Source organism: Colletotrichum navitas, assembly GCF_030913465.1.
Source record: "Colletotrichum navitas strain CBS 125086 chromosome Unknown LY79scaffold_64, whole genome shotgun sequence".
Taxonomy (NCBI): Eukaryota; Fungi; Ascomycota; class Sordariomycetes; order Glomerellales; family Glomerellaceae; genus Colletotrichum; species Colletotrichum navitas.
The window spans coordinates 39,177-55,177 of NW_026850610.1; the positions used below are offsets into that span (position 1 = coordinate 39,177).

The 16,001-nt window shown below is 52.6% G+C and overlaps 5 protein-coding genes across 5 annotated transcripts; all 5 read right to left on the reverse strand.

Annotated features, from left to right (window-relative positions):
• Window positions 1-148: 148 nt before the first annotated feature.
• Window positions 149-893, reverse strand: LY79DRAFT_563726 (uncharacterized protein). The gene is made up of 3 exons (XM_060558589.1): window positions 727-893; window positions 576-671; window positions 149-509 (listed from the first exon to the last, which is right to left on the reverse strand). The coding sequence occupies exons 1-3, from the start codon at window positions 844-846 to the stop codon at window positions 384-386; spliced, it is 342 nt and encodes a 113-aa protein (XP_060410696.1). The 5' UTR covers window positions 847-893; the 3' UTR covers window positions 149-383.
• A 2,319-nt stretch (window positions 894-3,212) lies between these two features.
• Window positions 3,213-3,916, reverse strand: LY79DRAFT_672373 (uncharacterized protein; the record flags this gene model as incomplete). Its single annotated transcript, XM_060564044.1, has 3 exons — window positions 3,213-3,257; window positions 3,313-3,453; window positions 3,539-3,916. The coding sequence occupies 3 exons, from the start codon at window positions 3,914-3,916 to the stop codon at window positions 3,213-3,215; spliced, it is 564 nt and encodes a 187-aa protein (XP_060410697.1).
• A 3,505-nt stretch (window positions 3,917-7,421) lies between these two features.
• On the reverse strand, window positions 7,422-8,957 carry LY79DRAFT_672374 (uncharacterized protein; the record flags this gene model as incomplete). Its single annotated transcript, XM_060564045.1, has 1 exon — window positions 7,422-8,957. One exon carries the CDS (start codon window positions 8,955-8,957, stop codon window positions 7,422-7,424), a length of 1,536 nt encoding a protein of 511 aa, XP_060410698.1.
• Window positions 8,958-9,811: 854 nt separating this feature from the next.
• On the reverse strand, window positions 9,812-12,043 carry LY79DRAFT_693763 (serine carboxypeptidase; the record flags this gene model as incomplete). Its single annotated transcript, XM_060564784.1, has 6 exons — window positions 9,812-10,487; window positions 10,552-10,629; window positions 10,687-11,064; window positions 11,157-11,421; window positions 11,529-11,731; window positions 11,806-12,043. 6 exons carry the CDS (start codon window positions 12,041-12,043, stop codon window positions 10,243-10,245), a joined length of 1,407 nt encoding a protein of 468 aa, XP_060410699.1. The 3' UTR covers window positions 9,812-10,242.
• Window positions 12,044-13,383: 1,340 nt separating this feature from the next.
• On the reverse strand, window positions 13,384-15,252 carry LY79DRAFT_672376 (general substrate transporter; the record flags this gene model as incomplete). The annotated part of the gene is made up of 5 exons (XM_060564046.1): window positions 13,384-13,520; window positions 13,582-13,865; window positions 13,940-14,289; window positions 14,379-15,049; window positions 15,108-15,252. The coding sequence occupies 5 exons, from the start codon at window positions 15,250-15,252 to the stop codon at window positions 13,384-13,386; spliced, it is 1,587 nt and encodes a 528-aa protein (XP_060410700.1).
• Between the last annotated feature and the right edge of the window lie 749 nt (window positions 15,253-16,001).

A 16,001-nucleotide genomic window follows, 5' to 3' on the forward strand; every position in this document is an offset into this window, starting at 1 on the left:
CGAGTTAGGATAGACTTTTACACCTTATCTTATTCCCTATAGGAGGAGGCACGGTGTTCCTCCGGACGTCACTCGTCGAGCTTGGGATTCGTTCGGGTAACGGGCAGCTGCTCCCACGATAGCCTGGGGCACAGGTCCGAGTCTCATCCTATCAGCATACAGTGATTTAGAACTACTGAAGCATGTCACATGAGCGTTTCTCTGTTCAATTTTCATACGTTTATATATCTGTCTATATGTAATATTGTTTTCTCCAGGTCACCCGGTTATATGACGGGCCCTCTCCGTAAGTAAAAACGTAGTGTGCTAAATAGAAATGTGTGAACCCCTTACACCCGTACCCTCGAACTTGACTTCATGCCTGCGCTCTTATCGCGTCCGATCTAGGCCGCAGGGAAGTCGTTTGGCCAGCACTTCTCCTTAGGCCACAGCTTGGCGTCATGGGTGCCAGCGTGAACCTCAAGCTGGGCCTTGTTGGTGTTGACAATCTCCTTGCGACAGTTTTTGCACTGACGTTATGAGTCAGCCTTCGCGGTGTGGGTGACGGCGAAAGCGACGGTGTTGATTCAACTCACGATTGATGTGGGCTTGGGAGGCTTGACAGGGAGACCATTCGGCTTGTGAGGGATGCGAGTGCCGGCCTTTTCGGCGGCCTTGTGCTCGCGCTGGATCTAGAAGAGCGTAGCCTCAGTCGTGCTCCACCGGCAGGGAAAGAAATACACTTACTCTGGCTTTCTTGCTGATGGGCATTTTGACTGTGTATGACACGATGATTGATTGATTGTGGCGGCAGAAGGGAAGATGAAATTTCTTTCTGTGTAGAAATAGCGGAACCCAGCGAATCATATGCCCGAGATGCTATTCTACCCCGTTTGACGAAACAGTTACATCGGTCCGTGCCTATACATCAGAGTCCATTCAAGCCTAGCTCCTCAACGTGGGGTGTTTAATCCAGCAGGTAAAACATAATAGTATGTGCGATGAATAGGCAGGTCAACTCGGATAAGTCCACGGGTCCCATCCGATGTCTGGTATTGTTGCTCCGGAAGTCTAACCTTCTAAAGTGCAATTCGGATGCGTCCCGGTGGGCCGGAACAAGTTGACACCCTCCCCGAGTTTCTCCATCCATGATTGCGCAGACGCCACCTGATAATCCACCGATTCGCTCTGTCAATTGCCCAGTCTGCCGCCCTTTCCATTGCCTTATATGCTTCGGACTTGCCGCAGGTTTGTGTTCTCATTGGCGTCAAAGGCCATTGGGCATGTGCCGTCTCGTCCTAGCCCATGTCCTCATGTATCTTCTGCGGTAGAAAACACTCACCTGTACAATTGGAAGCGCGATGTGATTGCCAGCTTTCATGCTAAACTGGATTTGAAAGTTAACCGTCTCATGAAAGACGAAAGCCCGCGGTCGAAGATCGTGTCCAGCAGCTCGGGGAGCTCTAGCGCTCCCTGAAATCATGCGTCTGGACTCGCGTCATGTCGAGGCCAACTACGTCTTACTGATATACTAGCGCATTCAAGCAAGCCGTTTGGCATTCTTGAGCAGGATCATATGGTCATGACTTTTTTCTGCATCTCTGTCCTGGCTTGATTAAGCCATCCAAGCCTAAATCGGCCAAATACCGAAGTAGGGGGCCGACTTGTTAAGGCAATTTACAGGTAGGACATCTAAATACAGCTCTGTCCATGTTTCGAATCTATCAGTGTATAGTTGTTCAACTTAAAAAGGTGGCCGATTTGAGGCAGAACGAGGCAGACGCGCTGCATAGGGTTAAAAATATCCCGTCCATAGGGATCCAAAGCAAGACTTACTATTAAAGTACTAAAAGAGATGAGAGATATTTCTATACGATTCAATCTCTTCTGTTTATTAGTTAGTTCCTTCTTATCTGCCTTAATCTGTTTTATTTTGAAGCTATAATAATTTAGATACCTATGGATACTATATAGGTGAAACTTGTATAGATATCTATAGATATTCTTAACCTTAGACGCGGAAGACTTAACTGAAGTAGCTTGCCAAACAGCATAACAGGCTGGCAAACCACAAAAGGACGCACACGCTCAATGCATTTGGACAAAGTAAAAGCAAGGATGAGGAAGCCGGGAAGAAAGATAAATGGTGATGGCACAATGCAGGAAACGTGGCATCCCATGAGGTCATGGCCAATTTCCAAAATATTATAGCACCTGCACGAATACATATGGCAACAGATGAGGGATATCTCGAGTTGATGTGCCATGATGGTGAGAATGAGTTTCTAGATAACATAGATTCCTTGACTCTACCCAGTCACATGATTTGTTCACTTCGGTCGAACAAGAAGCGCCTGATTCAACATCAAGGGATAAAAAGGGGGACTTCTAGTTTCCCAAGCTCGACACTATCCGGGGACAAAGAAAGCATATCGGTTACTAGGCCTGTTTCCCTCTGCTATCTCATCTATAATCCAGCCAATGATGACAATACCATTACTTGGTATCGATGCTGGTCTGCCTTGCCCAAAGTGCATTCTCAGAACGAAATAGCCTCAAGGCCCAAGCAAAATTTATAGAGAAGCTCCTCACCAAGTTCTGGCATGCCTACTCGGGGATTCAAGTTGTTCACTCAGGATTGTTAAGGGACATGCAAACTTCGAGGCTACTTATACAAAAAGCGGAAGAGGTACAATACAATAAAACAGACAGGTCCTCTGTGAGTGACAACGAAGAAAAATTATCTAGAAAGGCTACAAGGTGTGTCTAAGGGGAAATTGAATAGATTTTATGCGAGGTAAAAGTCATCGGAGGGAATCTAAGCAACTTAAAGGTCGAACCATAATCGCATATTTGACGGAATCAATTTCGAAGATAGGCTTCAACGGCCAAGGAGAGCCTTCGGCTATTATTAAAGACAACGCAAACTCTTATGCTCAGCATCAAATTGACCACCTCATAGATGGCATGGCCATAACACGCTCAAAAGTCCGAGCTTACATCAATCTTTTACAATGATCCGCTCAAAATCACAACTTTTCTGGATATCATCATCACCTTTCTATTGGGTTCGCACTCTCATATGGCCACTGGTATACGACACAATCGCATTTGCAATATAGTAAACTCGGTTCTTTTTCGCCACATTTGACCCCCCATCATCTTTTTACCATTGTCATCTGCCCCATACGAGGCTTTACTGCAAGACTTGTCACACCTCGGCCGTTGCACATCTAGTTTCCCTTCTTGCCCTTGCCACCATTGCCGCCATTGAGTGCCTATGGTTATATGTCAGAATCTCGCTTCGGGCAGCAGATTGCCAATGGTACTCACAGCCTTCTTGTTATCCTTGTTCACTTGTATACCCTTATCAAACTCACCCTGGAGCTTGTTGAGCGTCTTCTTATCGGACGCAGAGTTGTTGCCCTTCAGACTCTTGGCCTGCTTTTCCTCCTGAGCCTGCGCGCCTTGGACCTGGGAAGCAAAAAATAGTCAGCACCCAGTCTCGCTCGTCCGCCTCCTCCAACGCCAGCTCTCGGAGGCGTTTTTTTTTCCTCACCTTCTTCAGGCCATCGTTGAGGGCTTTGTTGCTCTTATCGGCGTTCTTTTGGTTATTTGCGCGGACTTTCTCTCCCTCCTTGATGGTGCCGACGAGCTGAGACTTGGCGCCCTTGAAGTTGCCGTTAGTTTCGGCCTTCTTCACGGCGCTGGCGTCCTTCTTCTCCTGCTTCTGGATGGAAATGTTCTTGTCAATGCCAGCAGCCTCCTTTTTGGCATTGCTACCGCCACCACCACCGCCGCCCTTGCCGCCGCCGGCTTTCGCTTTCGCCCCGCCGTTCGCCCTTGCGACGACGGCTTCTACCGGCGCTGGCAAAGGCAGAGCAACGGCAAGGGCGAAGAGGAGGAAGAAGGAGAGAATGAGCTGGGAGTACCGCATTGTGAGAGGCTTCTTATTGGCGACGTACTTTGATTAAGAGTAAAGTATGTGAAAATGTGAAGAATATGCTTAAGAAGTGGTGGCTGTGAGGAAAGTCGGCCTGACGAGCAGAATACAACGGGTGTCAACAGTCCGAATATATAGTTGATTGTTCGACTCCATCACTGCATGATCACTTTGTGAAGCTGTCTAATACGGTCAAGTCTGTTTGCTTTCGGCAAGGGGCACTGAAGAGCCCTGCCCCGGCCCGATCGTAATACCCCTCACTCTCTAACCCGTGATGCTTTCGGGGTGTTTCTTGCTCAGGAGGGAATCCGGCCTTTGCCTTTCTGCCCACTGCGACTACAATCCACACATCGCCATGTCTTGTCAGAAGTCCAGTTAGTTGACAAGCGACAAGCTTTTGGGTAGCCCCAAAACGAAGAAAGTTCAGCCGCATCTGTGTTTTAGGCTGAACTTCTGCCTTGCTTCTCACGGCTACGGATTCCATGGGTAGGAGATTATCTAGTTTACATGTATTACCCTAATGGATGCCGAAAACCGAGAAGGTTTCTATCCCGCCAAATCATGGTGCCTTGCCAATAAGCTAACCATGGATCATGAACTTCGCCGGTGGGGTCGATGGTCTCGAACGATTGATGAATGCTTCTCACGAATGGCGTCCATTACGATCGCCCGTGGTCAGGGTGACACGGCCGTGAGTGATATTATGGTCTGGGCCTGGCTTTGGACCTGGCTTTTCCATCTCACACTCAATCTCTCTTGCAAGGTGTATCAAGTCTCCTCGAAGCTTTGCTAGGTTCGGCATGCCCCACGATGCTCGCTCCAAGTCTAATTCTGATTTTCTTTCCTTCTTTTTTTCTACCGTCTGCCTTACGCCCTTCATGAACATGACTCTCCAATCATGGCTCTTCACAATTACACGTCGCCATTGGATATAAACACCGGCCCTGTGGGTAGATATTGGACGCAGCCACGGTTCATCTGCCAATCAATTCAATAACCTCACAACCCTGAAGACATCGTGTGTGGTTACTCAATAATGCCAGTCAAGACGCCAAGACGCCAAGATATGTCAGACTGATCCTCCTGTCGCTGTTTGACGTGAACCTGCTTGTATCAGACGCGACCAAACGAAGAAACAAACATGGCTGGATAAAATTCGAGGCCACACCAACTATCAAGCGGATCGACAAACATCCCTCAGTCGAAAGTAAACCGAAGATGGCACGCTTGATCTCCACAATTCAAAAGCATCTTACCCGGAACACCCGGCAAAGTTGGAAAATACAGAACCTGGGCACAGGGAAGCCTGGTGGTCTGGAACTGAGTAACCAGAACCTTGTCGTCTCAGATTCGCCCGCGATTTGATTGACCAACTGGGAAGAACTTTGCACGTAAGGGTCATCTAGGCAAAATGTGTCTCTTCTGCTATTCATCAAATTGTAGACATGACACAAGGTTTGGGTCAGGCGTCTCCGGACAAGGTACCAGTAGACCATATAGTCCCAAAGTGAGGCTCAACAGTTCTATTGCAGGAAGTAGGCTTGTCCGATGTATGAAAGCCTGCTAATGCGCTACTCGGTGGTCTGTCCGCCCTGCCCTATTGGACAAGGACCCGGTCTTAGTCTCTTCCCCGTCTTATTGCTATCCTCGCGGCGGATGGAAGTAAAAGAAAGTTGAAACTCAGACGGCATGATTCGCTTTAAACTCTCGACTAGTGCTGCGAATTCTAGGCTTGCCTTCCATTATTGTTCCAGCCATGTAGACAGGATCGAGATTCTTGTGGTGCATACCGCACATCGAATCTCGGCGAATGGGGTGATCAGGCGGGGAATGCCCGAGGTTCAAGTCTTTGGTAAACTTCGGTTGGGTGGGATCTCCCCCAGGGTCGCACATGTGTCTGTTATCGTCTGAAGATTGCTCCTTCGGGAGATTTACCGGAAGATCTTCGTCGTCCAAAGAGCACCGCCAAGAAGTCCGTCGCAACTGTAGGCAGCTGCCAGTGAGCCGCCATCTAAGACAATGGGCGAACGGCCTCCGAGCGGGCGTCTCCGTATCGACTGACACATTCCAATGCATTTTTTTTCGACGTAATATTTCGGGAATGAAGTGCTTCATCGGTTAAGGATACGGGTCCTCCGTTTCCCCTTAACACAGGTCTGGCCGTGAGGAGGTCAGCCTTCTTGTCAGTCCTAGCATGTTTCAAGCTCGTATCCAAGACTGAGGGCATCCCTGGCACAAGCTAGAGCCTATCAACAACATCGAATCTCATGGTTCTAGCGTATCCAGCTAGTTTTCGCGCCTGTCTAGTTTGCTATGTAATGCTCAACGTCGTGAGTGTCGAGGATGCTGGTAGCCGACGAGGCTTAAACGAAGATCAGCACTACCAATTTCGGCGTGACGCGCGCTCGGAAACAGTGCAGGAAAAGGCAAAACGGACAAGGTTATGAGCCCATAGCTGAGACGGACCAGGCCAGTCAAAGTCAATGTCGCGCGCATAGAACCTCTCGTGGCAGGATAATGCCAGACGTCGATGCCAACAAAGACCGTACAATGAGGACAATGCAACCAATCAAGAAAAGCACATCACGAATGCCGTGGTACATAGTATAAACAATATGGCTAGCGTTTCGACGCAAGGCACGTACCATTCCCAGCATTGATGCCACACCGACTATTCCCTGGAATGTAGGGGGAAGATTGCGGACCGTTGCTGGGGATGGTCCGACCCTTATTCGTCAGTTCCTGGGGCGCCACTATGTCGTTGGGGTGCGGCCAGACACTCCAAGGCGGTCATTCTCTTTAGCCGGTTGCCTGGAGGAGCTGGTGGGCAAATGACTCACGGTAGGCATTAATACGAGAACTGGGACCTAATGACCGACTTGGAATGATGTAATTACCAGATACCAGGGATAGTTACATTGGCATGGAGTTGAGATACGAGAACAATGGGAAGAGTCACCTATCGTGTAGATTCTGCTGCCTACAGACTGCTGATGATACGGACCAGCCGTGGGAGACCCCAGGTTGTCACTACATTTCTAGAAGTGAAGCTAGTAGGCGTAACAACTTTGATACGCAGGTTCAACGCCAGCTTCTTTCATCAAAGCAGGCACCACATCAGAGACGACGCATTTCCAATTTGGTTATGCATAAACAGAACGCTAGCCCAAGGGCATCTTAAATTTCATCATAAGGGACGTCATATCGTAATCATCTGGAAGGGGGGGTACTAGTATACAATAGCAGGTCGAACTTCAAGCATGGCCAGACGCTCTCAAACCAGACTCGGCGCTGTACCAGACCACAATGCTGTCGTGGAAACGAATAAAAAAAAGCAAAAGAAAAGCAACGCGAAGGGGGAGGCAATGCTGCTGTCGGACCATCCGTGTACGCCTCCGCTGCGCCGAATTAAAATAAAGAAGGGAACACAAAAACTCTCAAAGGAGAAAAGAATGCCAAACAAACTTTGCTCTTCGCCCAGAATTATCCCCTTTCAGACTCAAACCTGCTGAGGCTTGTCGACGCACGCCGGCCTGTATCCCTTGTCGACTGAGACGAAGGCGGACTTGACCTGGGTCAGGGCGGGCTTCTCCTTCTCCTCGTTGCTGTCCTCGTCGGCCTTGCGGTTGGCGTTGCCGGCGATGACCTCCATCTTCTCGCGGAACGAGTCGTCGTAGTGCGAGAAGACGGACGACGGGCGGTGGCTGTCGAGGGACGACCGGCCAGTGGTTATGCCCCCGTACGAGGAGAACGTGTCGGCGATGGACGCCGGCCGGCTCCGGGTCGAGTTGGACCGGGTGAGAGGCGGCAGCTGCTGCTGCTGCTGCTTGCTCTCGAACTTGGCCAGCTTGTCGGCCACGCTCCCCCGCACCGTCTTAAGCACGGTGAGGTCGCTGCTGATGGTCGAGTTCTTCTTGCCCTGCTCGAGCTCCCGGATCCAGCTGAGGCGGTCCGTCGCGAGGCGCGCCGATGTCTGCCGGTCGACGGCATTGCGCCACGGTGCGGATGCGGAGGGCGGTCCGGAGGGCGTCGACACGCCCGATGACGGAGCCTGCTGCCAGGACCGTCTCCGATCCGTTCGGTTGCTGCCTACAGACAGGGAGCCCGGCGTCGTCGAAGGCGTCGAGAAGCGCTTGTCCGCCTCGGCAACGGCGGCGACAACCTGTTGGCGGTATCTGGCGATGGGTTCCGCCGCGGCAACGGGGCCGGCACTCGAGGGTGCATAGGCGGCGCGCGGCGGATCGCGGAGCTGCAGCTTGCCGGGCTGTCTCGCGTCCGAGGTTGTGAGCACCCGAGTGCGGATGGGCGCAGACGCGCGCGGGGCCATCGGGGGCGGCCAGGGTTTCGCTGGTTGCGGTTCAGCATGGTCGGAGCTGATGATCTTCACGGTGACGACGGGACCCGAGGCGTTTGTCGAGCGAGAGGGGGCATGGCCGGGGCGGCGTCCGTCGGCGGCGGCAGCAGGCCTGCCGGCTTTGTTTGCAGAGGATGCGTTGGTTGACGGCGAAGCCTTGTTGAGCGAAGGTTTGGCGGCCGAAGACTTGGCGAGCGAAGACTTCTTGTCGTCCGAGGAGTTGGCGAGCGAGGAATTGGCGAGGGGAGACTTGGCCTGCGAGGAGGGCTTCGTGCGCGGGGACGCGTTGCCCGACGTGGGCTCGAGGATGGACGATCTCTTGGAGAACATGTCGGCAATGGGCGTCGTCGACGACGCCGTCGTGGGAGGCTTCTGCTTCTGCGCACTCTTGTCGGGCCGCGTCCGCGTCTGTTGCGGCTGGGGCACGTTGCGGAAGGCTTCCAGAGCCTGTAGGTCGATGTCGAGGGTCGAGGTCCCAAAGTCCTGCACCTGGACTCGCGGGAAGCCAGACTTGATGCTATCGTCGATCGATGGCCTCTCGTCCTGGTGCTCGCCGAGTGTCGACATGGTCTTCTTCCTCGACAGCCCGTGTCTGAGACGCACAAAGCCCGACAGCTTCTCCCTGACGGAGGGAAGCCGCCGCAGGCCGGCCCAGTCGACGCTGTCGCGTTTGGTCGACATTGTGTGCCTACTGCTCTTGGTCTTCTTTTCTTTTCTCCTTCTTCTGCTTGCTGTGCTTCTTCTTCTTCTTCTTCTTCTGCTGCTTCTTCTTCGTCTCCTGCGTCTCGTCTGGTGGTTTGGTTGTCAAGCTTCAAGCCCGGCCATGGGATCCGCGTTGGAAAGGGAAAGCATAGTGGGGGATCACGTGAAGTAAACAAAATTGGCCCGGAGATCGCATTGACGCAGGGGCCGAGACGGATATTACCTTGTCAAAACAACGTCGACGCCGAAAAGGGGGGGATGCTGGCTGCATTCCAGGGCCTATTATTGGCTTCCACGATGCAACATGTGTCCCCGGCAGCTGGTGCCACCGGTCATTCAAGCCCCCTTGATGATGACTGAGACGTTGTGTCCCTCGATAAGGGGCAAAAGCTGCCACGTTGCACGGGGATCATGCCGGTTTCCCAAGATGTGTACGATGTACGATGTAAGAACACACAACCCGGCCATTAGGCATTTCGATACCGTCACCAAATAGTAGTGCCCTGAAGTATGCGATGGGTGGCTGCCCTATATCTGGCGTCGCTATTGTCCGCCTCGCCCTGTCCGCCCTGCTGGTTCAGCCTTTTGTTCTGCCCCCCCCCCCCTCACTCCGTTTCCAACGATCTTCTTTAGCGCTTCGGGTGAGGCGCAGTTGCGATTCAAGCAACAATGAACTCAATACCAGATCCGGGCTCTGTTCTGCGTCCTGGTTTTGCCGCGGGTAACGCCTCTTACCTCAGAGGCTCAGACTCGTGTTCTCTCGCATGGTCCGGTTAGATCGGCGGCCGTTCCATCACCTCTAGTTTCGAAAGAGTTCGGTTCGTGCCACTCGACGGCCCCGAGGGGGCAGAGGAGGGGCTATGTGTGCACCATAACAGTGTCGCACGAACGACCCGCGGCTACTACGTAGGCGGAGATGGCTTCGGCCGTTGCAACGGCTCTTCATCTGCACGTGGTTCCGTGTAACCTGGTAACCAGATCTCCGTCACCACCCCCACACAAGCGCCTCTGGGCACGGTCCGAAGCGTAGACTACTGGGTATAGTAGTGCTGTTGATGTTACTAAACATGGATACTGGATGGAACCGTTGGGGGGGCTCGGCACACAGGTTGTCCGGCTCCGGCCACGACCCCTTCTCCGGGTCTTTCGTCTCATCTTGGTTTTCTTCTTCTCTTTCTTCTTTTTTCCCCCCAGGGGGTTTCTTTTTTTGCCACTTATTTTGGCCCCGGTCTTTCCTCTTCTCTCTTCCCTCTCCCCTACCTATCTATGAAGAGGAAATAGGCTTCTTGGACATGGTTTGCCTAAAGACCTCGAAAGCGACTTCTGGCTGATACGCCGGTATCTCATGGCCGGCCTCGTATACCCTCAGCCAGCTCAAATTCTTGACGGTCTTGTACTCTCCCCGTTTTTTGCCATTGAGATTAAAGTCTTTCATCTCCGCCTTTTCGAACTCTTCGCCTCCGATCTTCTTGACCACGTTGTAGTTCCCCACGTAGTTGCAGATCCAATCTGTCAACAAGGGTCAGGACAGTTTGCCGAGGGGGAGGGGGATGCCTGTCGCATGCGGGCTCACCTGAATCGCCGGCCCAGATGAGAACCTGGACGCCCGTCTTGGTCACGTCCTGAAGCATGGTGAGGAACGATCTCTGGCCTGCATGCCATGTCAGCTTCCCGTGCATCTTGTCTGATGCAGTCAGCATGGCCTCACCGTCTCCCGTGGAAGCAAATCTATCATAAGGCGCGTCCGCGCACTCTTGATACTGCGATGTCACACCGATGGCTTTCCGAACCTCGGGCTTCTGCAGATACTGGACGTACGCGTCGGACGGGAAGTTACCCTCGGCAGCCCTGACGTCGTACACGTTGAAGGTCTTGGCGGATTCAATCGGGGCTTCCACGGCATTGTAGCACGCGTTCTCGGCCGCCATGCAGGCCTCGTTCTGGCCCTGAATCTTGGTGCACTTGTTCAGGGCCGGTTCGCAGTCTTTTTCGTAGGCCTTGAGAAGCTCGTTATACTTGCGTTGGTCGATGAGCTTATTGTACGTGTTGTTGACCGCGTAGTCGAGATAATCGCGGTACTGCGTGGCTAGATCACCATCGTCAGCACTTCCATCTCGGCCCATCTCTATCGGTCACAGGGCGTCGACGTGCCTGCATCAATCCAGCCGTTGTTTATACCAAGGGCAACCAGCTTGATCTTGTCGCCCTTGACCGACCCTTGATCAATCTTCGCATTCTGGTCCTCAAAGTAGGCGGCAAAATCCGGGCCGTAGTGGCCGCCGTACGACTCGGTGAACAGACCGAAATCTCGGTTCTTGTATTCCGGGAACTTGCTGTAGAAGGATTGCATCAACCCCCAGACCTGAGGCGCGGCCTTGACCGTGCTCGTGGTGTTGTCCGAGCCGTAGCTGAAACCGGCCCCGATCGGCTGGTCGACATAGAGCTTTGACGGATTATCAGCACGGAAAACGATACAATGACATGAGATCAAATGAACGAGGGCGGCCGCATCCGGTTCTACAAGCTCGTGTGACTGGAGCCGCAACTCACCATGTTGGCGAAATTGTTCCATGAGTTGGGATTCAGCGTCGGTTCCGCTCCGCCGCCCTTGTTGAATGTACACGGCCCGTTTTCCTGGAAGAGGCCGAGCATAGAGCTACACCCGGGTCCGCCGCTCAACCACAAGGCGAGTGGCGCCGTGCTGGCGTTGTTTCGAGCTTCGAAGAACCAGAAGAACGTGTGCTGGTCGGTCCCTACAGCCACTGGTCAAAACCCAAGCTCATATCGCTCATTCATCGCAGGTGTCTCCCGGAAACATTTGACCTACCGACGTCAAAGTAGCCCGAGTACTGCTTCACCCCCTTGGTCGTCTCGCAGATACCCGAGTTCTGGACAAACCTCGTCCTCGAGTTCGTGGCCGCGTGCTCAAAGACGCTGAAGTTGGTTCCCGCCTCCGACATGAGGCTGTACGACCTGTCGGCCGCATAGGTCTTGGGCATCGCAAGCCCTATAGCTACACCTGCCAACCATAAGGCACCTGAGAGAATAGGAGAAATATGCTTCATCTTAGCACAAGAACAGCAACAAACTAGTTGAGAGCCGAAAATGAAAAGCCCCAGTTGGGAGGAGGACGAGGTATTAAGAGCTCCCCTCCGAGATGCGGTAGTTGGTGGCAGAAGGTCGTTGTTTGAAACCGTCTCATGGGTGAACATTAAGTCTAATGAATGAGCAACGCGGCGACCCTGACGCGGCAGTCGGCACCGGCCCATCCCGTCCACGAGGGGCTTGTTTCAATTATCTTGCCGAGCGACATCACTCTCGACTGTGTAGCATCTCTGCGAACAATGAATTCCGCGATGTGGAAGATTACGTCTCCCTGATGCCGTCAATCAGATGCAAAGTGGCAATTGCCCATGACGACTCCGGCACGACGATCCCGCCTTTCAGCAGCGCTAACCGATGGGGTGTGTTGTCAGGATCCAGCAGGCTAAGCGGATGCTTCCCCGGATGAAGGATCCGTTGAACAGCATCTCGTGAACCTCTGCCCCGTGGCAACGAACAGCAGCGTCCTCTTCGGGTATAGCCTGCAGAGGACGTGCGGCCGCCCGCAGGCAATCTCGGTCAAAGAACCCTTGGGTTCGTGGTGTTGTTTCGTCTGAGCGTATCGTCCGATCAACCAGAAACGAGAATAAGGTTATCAATTGTTTCGTTTGCGAAGGCGGGGCAAACCGCTTCCACGTTGTTGCCTCGTCATCAGCGAAGGAACTCGTTGAAGGGCCAGACTGAAGAGCTGGCAGTAAGGAACATGGCCATGACTACAAGTGAGGTTAAACTCGAGCTGCCAGTCAAAAATGTGAGATTAGACACTGCAGAAACAGATCCATAGAGAGCGTATAGCCTTTGGCGACAATCGATGATCCTGATAGCTTATTCTGTCTAATGCTTGGCTCCCTTGAGCCAACCAACGTTCGGTCCTCAGTATTCAATAGCCACATTGGAAACGCTGGCACGGAGAAGCGCGGAACACTCCAAGACACCGCCAAAGTTAACCTTCGCTCCCTCCAATCTGACATTTGGGATCGCGCTCGGTGATAGATGTCCTGCAGCAGAGATTTTTGACGCTCTAGAAGGGCTCTATGGGTAGCGCAATAGAACAACCTCTGCCGCAGAGGCGGCAACTTTAGTTTCAAAATGCCACGTTTCGTTCAACGTCACGAACGCGTGGCTATTATCTTGGCAATTGTATAGTACACCTTTATTAATTATTCTTCATAGTGCTCCACCTGTGGGAGAAGAGGGAAGACAAGCTATCCTCCGTTTATGTACAGGTATTATTAGGGGTATATTCAAGGAGAGCCTGGTTTCGTTGGCTCATGGAAGTGTCGTAAGTGTTTGGACTCTCCTCCTAAACTTTGGATGGTTTTTCCTGAATCGTACGGTCCGTTTGACTCTTCGCGATGCTGTTCCTTTCGCTGTCGCTGTCGCTCACCACACCGTGGTTCTCCAATTCGGTGATCTTTGCCGTTTGCTCGCCTCGCCAATCTAGATTTTTTGTTAGCTGGCAATACAAATGTGGCAGCTTTTGTGGTAGAATGAAACTTACGTCTTGACTTCCAGGCCGGTACACCGGCTGCGAACATCTCGTCGATCTCTTCCAGCGACTTGTTGGACATCTCTGGCATGAAGAACCAACCCCACACCAAGCCCAAGGCTGAGATGGAGCCATAGATCAGACCAACTCTAGATCCGAGGTTGGCAGGCTCCTGAAGCAAGTACGGCAAAGTGAAAGACGAGAGGAAGTTGCACAAGTTGGCGGTCAGCCAGAAAAGCATGACAGACTTGTCTCGGAGAGTGATGTGCGGGATCTCGGTTTTGGTCAATTGTAGGCTGCATCTCATGTTAGTCGTGCCCAACCTCTCAATATCGTATAAGACAGCTCCGGGGGGTGGGGGGGAACTTACGGGCCGCCAAAGGAAACAAAATGGAAAACCGGGTACACCATAGTCATGGCGACGATGCCCTTGTTAATGTCCAGCGTAGGACGCGCGATGGTTCCCAGCCCGCCCATCACCATCAGAACCGCCGTCTGCATGAAACCCATGTACAGAAAGAGCGGACGCCGGCCGGCCTTGTCAATGATGAACATGAAGATGATCGCTGTTGCGAGCAACATGGCTCTCTTGACCATGGTCGCCATAAAGGGGTCGATGACCTTCAAGCTCTTCAAGAAGATTGTGCCGTACAGGTTTGAGAATGACGCTCCGGAGAGTTGGGACAGAGCAGAAGCGATCAATCCGTTGCCGGTTCGGCGCTGAGCACAAAGGCTGCGTTAGTAACCAGTTTCTATTTCAAAGAAGAAAAGAAGAAAAAAAAGGAAAAGGGCTTCCAGTGGCAACCTACCAAGTTGGGTCCTTTGGTCAAATCTTTCCATTTCCCCGTTATCTCGCTAGTGTCCAGAGCTTCCTGCAGAAGCTTTGCTTCCTTCTCAGCATCGTAGTTCGGCATGGCTCCGTATATATAGTCCAGGTTCTTGACTGCTTTTGCGTATTTCCCTTTCCGTAGCAACCATCGGGGAGATTCGGGGATGAGCGCCCAGAAGAACAGAGAAAACGCCGGGAAAATGAGGCCGATGCCGACGGGAATCTTCCAGCACCTGTCGTCCTGATACTTGCTCGTAACGTCCGTGACTACAGACGCGATGAAGGATGCGAACACGCCGTTGACGCCGTAGATCGCCGTGAGCGAGCCGCGGACCGGGGCGGGAGCGATCTCGGCCTGGAACATGGGGATTAAGAAGGCCTCCATGCCCACGTGAAAGTTGACAATCATTCGACCGGCGAGGAGCTGACTGTAGTTCTTTGCCGTGTATACGGTGATGGTTCCGGCCAAGCAGACAATGTTGGTCAGGACGAAGACCAGCCTTCGACCCCAGCGCTCGCCGATCTGGGCACCAACAATCACGCCCACCGCGTAGATCAGCAGAGGGAACGAATTCATGTAGGCCAGCTTGTTGGAGGTGAATCCATAGTCATGCTTCTCGGGCAGGTAGTCACCGAATCTCCTTTCGAATGCTTTTCCCCAACAATGTCAACATCGAGCGAGCCACTGGAGCATTCAAGGGGTACTCACGCGTCATGGCCTGGATGGTGTTGAGTGTTGAACCTTCATATCCGAAAGTGAAGACACTCATGCCGAATATCAAGGTGACCATCAGCAGGTTCGATGTGATGTGTGTCGTCACCTTGTAGTTATGTGTGCGGAGGAATTCGAGCATGATGGGCAGGTGTTTTGATGAGACGTCTGAAAGAAGATATTCGCAAGATCAACTTACTTCTTTCCCCTTGTCTTGGCGTCGTCTGTCTCTGTTCCTCGTCGCAAGAAACCAAAGACAACCGACCGCACAACAGGCTGGGCCTTCAATCTCTTTTATGAGAGCCTTGCCCTGGTGCTACGGGATGCGAAAGGTTATGTCTGGACAAGGCGGCTTGGGCCCAGGGTTCACGGACAACGAGGAAACCCAACCCAAACCCTCAGACCCCGGATTGGCGATTCTTCGGCCGGTTGTTGGAGTTTTACCACGTCCCGACGTATTTCTTCGGGGCAAGTCGGCATCTCTCTGGCGCTCTGTCCTTCAAGGATGTTCTACAAATCGTTTCAATCCAGGCCGTCACCCTGATCATGAAGCATACAGCATCCCGAATCCCAGGTCCACCTCGCGGTCAAAAGACACTGTGCATCCCCAACGTCGTCGAATAAAATATGGGATGTGCCGATCAATATCATTGTACGATGTGCCAGAATTCTCCCACGGCGTTTCGTCAACACTGGTGACCCTGGCCTGCCGCTTGAGGCGCGAGGCGCGAGCTCTGTAATAGCCCGGCACAAGGAGCCCCGTCTTCCTTGATCCCCGTCTTCCTTGATCCCTCCCGGTTATACCGCGTGATTCGAAGATTCCATTGGTGTTCTCCATGCAGATGTGTATTCACGGGACTGGGCCGGATGTACTATACATCGTGCCTCCAC